This window comes from Papaver somniferum, chromosome 5 (genome assembly GCF_003573695.1).
Source record: "Papaver somniferum cultivar HN1 chromosome 5, ASM357369v1, whole genome shotgun sequence".
In the NCBI taxonomy this organism is placed as follows: domain Eukaryota; kingdom Viridiplantae; phylum Streptophyta; class Magnoliopsida; order Ranunculales; family Papaveraceae; genus Papaver; species Papaver somniferum.
The window spans coordinates 16995363-17001454 of NC_039362.1; the positions used below are offsets into that span (position 1 = coordinate 16995363).

Below are 6092 nucleotides of genomic sequence, written 5' to 3' on the forward strand. Positions count from 1 at the left end.
TGACCCGCACGTTTTGGACTAGGGAATAAATATTCTGGTCCAAAAACATGTTTTTGGACCAGCGGATAATTTTATTCTAGGGGTGGATTAGAGAGTAACCGGTACTGGGTTTCCTGGACTACCTAGTAATGTATATCATGTATTCATCTCATCTATTCTATGAATACTCCTGCAATTTAATGCAAAGAAGATACTTTATTAAGTTGGTTTCACCTGGTGATACTTTCACCAAACTGACCCGATCGAAGCTTCAGTCACAAAAAAACATTTCAAATGCACCATCCAACAACATTTCCATCATTCCGTGCATAAGTTTCAATATGTAGCAGGAAGACAGTAATAGCATGGAGCAAATTAAGTTTCGAAACAAGTCCACTAGCTTCCCAATGAACCATCTTAGTAATTATGATTGGACGATCAAGCTTAGTGACAGCTGATCAATTTCAACCATGTTTTTTCAAGGCTTTATATCAATGTAACAAAAATTGATAGAATGGCTAAACAGCTCAATCTACAGAGACAAAACAGAAAATAGACAAGTAACATGCTTCTAGGAACCGCCTTTGATACAAGTATCTATCTACAAAAAATATTTCATCCGTACATCTCTCTTCATCGCATTGTATACAGCTTGAACCTGTGACACAAAATTTCATATATATTTCAGTGTTCAGTGAGACTGACAAAATGACTTAAGACAGTTTAAAGCATGGATTTCATATTATAGCACACAAGAACAGATGTACAACATTCTATATTTCTACGTGAAGTTCATATGTCATGAGAGCTGTTCACAGTATGACCTTCAGGATTTCAAGCCGATTATATTGCTTCTAGAAAATAATAGAGAAACAATAGATATTCAGTTGGTAAAGCAAAGCCTTTTTGGACCTCCTATGACCACGGAGAGTCAATTAGTGAGGCTATGTGACAGATACCTGTTCGCTAGAGATCACGTGAACAGGCCCGATGTTTACAGACACATATTTACCCCCCGAAGATATTTTCTGCTTCACAACGCCCTGTTTCAAAAATGTGAAAACATATGTCAAGTCAAAATGCTTAAGTTATTAAATACATCTCCAAGTGCAGAAAGGAAAGCCACACTTAAACAAGTGTTATTATTATTTCCATTGAACATGGCAATCAAATTCGTGTTACTCATTTGAATTTATCTGGTATATGTAGCTGAAATTATTAGAGGAAAGGTCTGACTAATGAAATACCTCTGGGATTGGCTCTTGAAGAACAGATTCAACAGCAACAACCATTGCATGCACAAAATCTTCACCTCCAGTTCCTATCGCGGTAAAACCTCGGAATGTGGGATATGTATTTACCTGAAAACTCAACAAACCAACATAATGTCTCACAACCCTTCTGACCCTGATTGAAATGACACAAAATTATACTGAAAAAAATAACGAAAGATCTAAGAAGTTAGGATCAGCGATTAGTTTCATGAGCCTCCTAAACAAAGCATTTTATCTCTTCAGTGCAGCTGTTACCATAAAACATGAAGCGAAATAAATCAACAACAAGCTTCGATGCAGCTACTTGAACTAGTCCAGATAGTTGCTCCATTTCCATCCCGTATTCATTTTTAGACTATGATAGAGTCACTTCTAGTAACCCTCCTAATTTTATTTATTCCTCATAATTTCATAAATGGACACAATTAATAAATATATTGAAGAAACTTATAAATAGAAAATTAAAAAATATTGAAGGCTACAATACCAGCCAGTAAATCCTTCTATATATAACACCGTGTGCATATTAGGATGCACTTTGCTTAATTTAGAAAAGGCGTATCGTATCTACAATGAAAGAAGGTAACATGGAATACAGAAATATAGACAGAATCATCACTGGTCAAAAAAATGTGGCATGTCTCAGCATCTTGAAATGAGATTAAGCATGACTAATTGTTTTTACAATCACAGTACTGTATCTGGTATCAACTTGATCATAATGTTTGTTTACAAAAATTCAGAAGGTAGTAACTTCAGAGGTCAACTGAACTTCATGATGTCCAGATTGGTTTTCCACTATCACAAAAATCGCATTACGATGTAATCTAGAGAAATAACCCGAATCTCCTATGCTGATTGGAAAAAGGTGGGAGTAGTGTAGATACTTAAGGGACGTAACGGACAGTACAATTCAGATTTTACAGTTAATCAACATTGCCTGACCTCGTAATTTTACATGTCAACTTACACGCAACATATTGTTCGCATGGAGGAATAGCAACATGTAAGATTCAACACTCATCTCTTTCTAAGTAAAGAAATAATTCGTAATTTTACATGTCAACTTACACAACATATTGTTCGCATGGAGGAATAGGAACATGTAAGATTCAACACTCATCTCTTTCTAAGTAAAGAAATAATAACACACATGAGAACAAAAGCCGTACCTTCTGATCCAGAGCAACCCATTCATTTGTAGAATCATCCGTAACTGTCCCGCCAATGACAACATTCGTCGTCTGTCCAATCCTTCCTTCTGTTTTTGATACTTCTGAACAAATCCAATTCAAAAGTAATAATTAGTTAAACATAAATGTCACTCACTCCAACCAAAGGAGAAAAAAATATCTAGAAACTTGGACAACATTGTCATTTGTCAACCAAACTTCTAGTTTCAGCTCTATTTCCAAGCTATAAATGGCAAAGGGAATCCAAATACCAAATTCATCAGCACCACCCCAACCCCAACCCACAAAATATAGCTGGTTAGACAGCAATAATAAACCCAATTTCCAGTTTTCATAGAATTTCTACTATTATTTTGATTGAATTACTACAAAATGAACCAACCCCACAAATTAAAAAGTGCAAAAAAAAAAATAATCAAAATTAAAAAACTTGTAAGAAACCAAACCAATGGAGCTAACCTGAGATAGCTTTAAGAACAGCTTCTTGAGGTGGGTCTATATCATCTTGTGAGGAAGAAGAAGGGGTTTCAGGATTATTAGAAGAACAATATAAAGGAAACCGCGTATGAAAATCACGAACCCTAACCCTAACTTTACAACCCCCGAAGTTAGTGAAAGTAGTAGAAAGGGAAATATTAGTTGGAATGAGATGAAATGAATTCATCCATCTCTCTTTTAATACAACAGACCTTAAAACTGCTTTGCAAGCCATTACTGTGTTTTTTTTTTTGTTTCTTCGTTTCTGTGGTCTACTTTCTTGTCTCTCTCCCCTCTAGGATTTTTCCTTTTTTCTCTAAAAATAATGAAAGTTCGGTTTTACGGTTTTTCACGTTACCCAGTGGCATTTCAAGTAATTTGATGGTGATGAAAGCAAAAATCAAAACCAGAATTGAAAAACTCCACCGGCATCTTTTTACTTCCAAAATGCTATTCAACTCCCTCTTTTTCGCCGAATACAAAAGTTCTACAATTTCATTTTTTTTTCGAAAACATTAGAAATGATACTTTCTTTCTGGATTTGTTGTTGTGTATGCTTCGAAATGTGTTGTAGTCTTCTTATTCTTGCTTCCTTTGCTACTGAATCTGCTGCGACATTGTAATTTCTGTTTATAAATTTTATCCTGACTTGTGGAAGTGTGTCCATAATGGAAATAATGTCTTCTATGGTATTCTCCGCCGCCCAGGCAACTGCTGCATCTTTTTTGTTAATGCAATCTGACAGAACTTTACAATCTGTAGCAATAAAGACATTGGAGAGAATATTATCTTCTAGCCAGTTTAAAGCCTTCAAAACTAATTTTGCTTTTGCGTGTAAAGCCGAGGATGCCCAATCTGAACCTGCAGAAATATGCATAAAAGCTTCTTGTTCTACCGAGTAAAGAATGAAAGCATAGCCCATTGTCAAGTTCTCTTTGTTAAAGGAGGGATCTGTAAAAATTATCTAATCAGAGTTGAAATTGTTCCACTTATTTGTATTTGTCTTCTTTCTTTGAGCACTTATTTGCCACTTCTCCTTATTAAGATGTTGAGCTTGTATAAAATTCCTAATCTGTTGGATCAAAGCATATGGATCTGGGTTAGTTTTCCTAAAAATTACTTCACATCTATACTTCCACAGAAACCAAGTGACCGTTGCGATGTGTTCACAATTTTTTGAATAGATAGTATTTGACATCTGGTTCTCAACCCACTTAAAATCGAATTTGTGTTGATTTGCGAGTTGACTGTGTTCAAGTCGCATCCAAACCAGATTGCTCTAGCGAAAGGACATTTTATGAAAAGGTGATCTTCTGTTTTCGCCTCTTGGTTTTTACATAGGGAATACTCTGAGGAGATTTTGGGTTGTGGGCTGATAATCTGCTATTTGTTGGGAGCGCCTTTTGGATCATTTTCCAAATAAATAGTCGGGTCCGAGGTATTTTCTTCAAATTCCAAATATTTTCCCACGTGAATATAATATCTTCCTCATCATTATTACGTTGATTGATCTTTTGCCGAAAATGCTCCCGATATATGATATTCCCATCTGATTTTGTCCCTGTTTTCTTTATTCGGGGAAATTGCTATAAATTTTTCTTTAATTTCCGGGGAAAAATATTCATCTAATTTTTCAATATCCCAGTCACCGTCAGAATTTAGTACCTCATGGACCTTTTGAGGTATCGGGTCCGCCTTATCACTTGGTTGGGTTAATGTATTTGTACTAGGTATCCATTTGTCTTCCCAGATCCTTGTGTTTTTTCCGTCTTTCACTTGCTAGATGAAGTTTCCTTTTTAATATTGAGACCCTTCTGAATGCTTGTCCAAATCCACGAGAGTTCATAATTTCTTGTCGGTTGAAAGGGGTTCGAACCATGAAAATACTTCGCTTGTAGTAACTTTACCCACAGTTGATCCTTTTCTGTCATCACTCTACTTGCTAATTTCGTTAAAAGGGTTATATTGAAGTTATGGGAGTTCTTGATTCCTAATCCGCCTTGAGATTTTGGTTTACACATGTCTTTCCACGCTTTTATATAGCCACCTTTTGTTTTTGACTTATCTTTATTCCACCAAAAATCTATTTGAATTTTGTCCAGTTTATCTAGTGTTTCTTTTGGAAGGGCAATCATTTGCATTTGGTACGTTGGGTAAGACTGGATAATTGATTGAATTAAAACAATCCTACCCGCTTGCGAGAGCAACTTTGATTTCCAACCTTGCAGCGTACTGTAGTACCTTTGAAGTAGAGGTTCAAAATTTTCTTTTCTATTTTTGTCGAAGAAAAGAGGTGTACCAAGGTATCTCTCCTCTATCTCCTTATTTTTTCCTAATCTGCATGGAGGTGCTTTCAAGACTCCTAGAGAAAGCCACAAATGAAAATAGAATCTCGGGAATCAAAATAAACAAACATGTCCCTATTATTTCCCATCTTTTTTCGCATATGACTGCTTTCTCTTCACCAGAGCAGATCTAGTGGAAACTAAAAACTTATTAGATATATTATCTAAATTTGGAGAAATTACGGGGAAAATGGTAAACCTACGAAAATCGGGAATTTATTTCAGACCTAGATTTAGATTTGGATGTAAAATTTTAAAAGTGGGATTTATGGGTCCATGGAATTTGGTGGAATTAATGGACCCACATTTTTTAACTTATATATATATATATTTAAGATTCCGAGGATAATACCAAACAATATATAGACTTTAAAACAAGATAATTTCATAAATCATAGGAATGTTAAGTGAGTTATCAAACACACGAGGGGTTTACATGAACTCTAGAATTTGTAATCCCATGGGATTATGAATCCTCGAAATAAAGAATTCTGCAAACAAACCCACCATCACATTCAGGTACAGGTGGGATTCACCATTCCTCATATATGGGGTTTAGATTGTAGAGAGATGAAGAGAGAGGTGAAAAAGAAGGAGTTAAATAGCACCGCCGTTTTCATTTATTTAGAATGAAGTCACAAGGGAAATGGAAACACATCCCCAAGGATCCAACTTCGTTAGGTCAATTCATATATCAATGGCCAAAAGAAAAATGCAATTCTCCAGCAAAATTCGCCAAGTTAGGTGGATGAACAAACAGAATTCATCACTATGGTGATATCAGCGATATAACATTTGACGTGCGACAGAACTTTGGATGTACG

General features: G+C 35.6%; 1 protein-coding gene across 1 annotated transcript; it reads right to left on the reverse strand.

Annotated features, from left to right (window-relative positions):
- Positions 1-291: 291 nt before the first annotated feature.
- LOC113277295 lies at positions 292-3224 on the reverse strand. The gene is made up of 5 exons (XM_026526423.1): positions 2906-3224; positions 2426-2529; positions 1227-1340; positions 939-1022; positions 292-637 (listed from the first exon to the last, which is right to left on the reverse strand). Exons 1-5 carry the CDS (start codon positions 3156-3158, stop codon positions 581-583), a joined length of 612 nt encoding a protein of 203 aa, XP_026382208.1. The 5' UTR covers positions 3159-3224; the 3' UTR covers positions 292-580.
- Positions 3225-6092: the final 2868 nt, after the last annotated feature.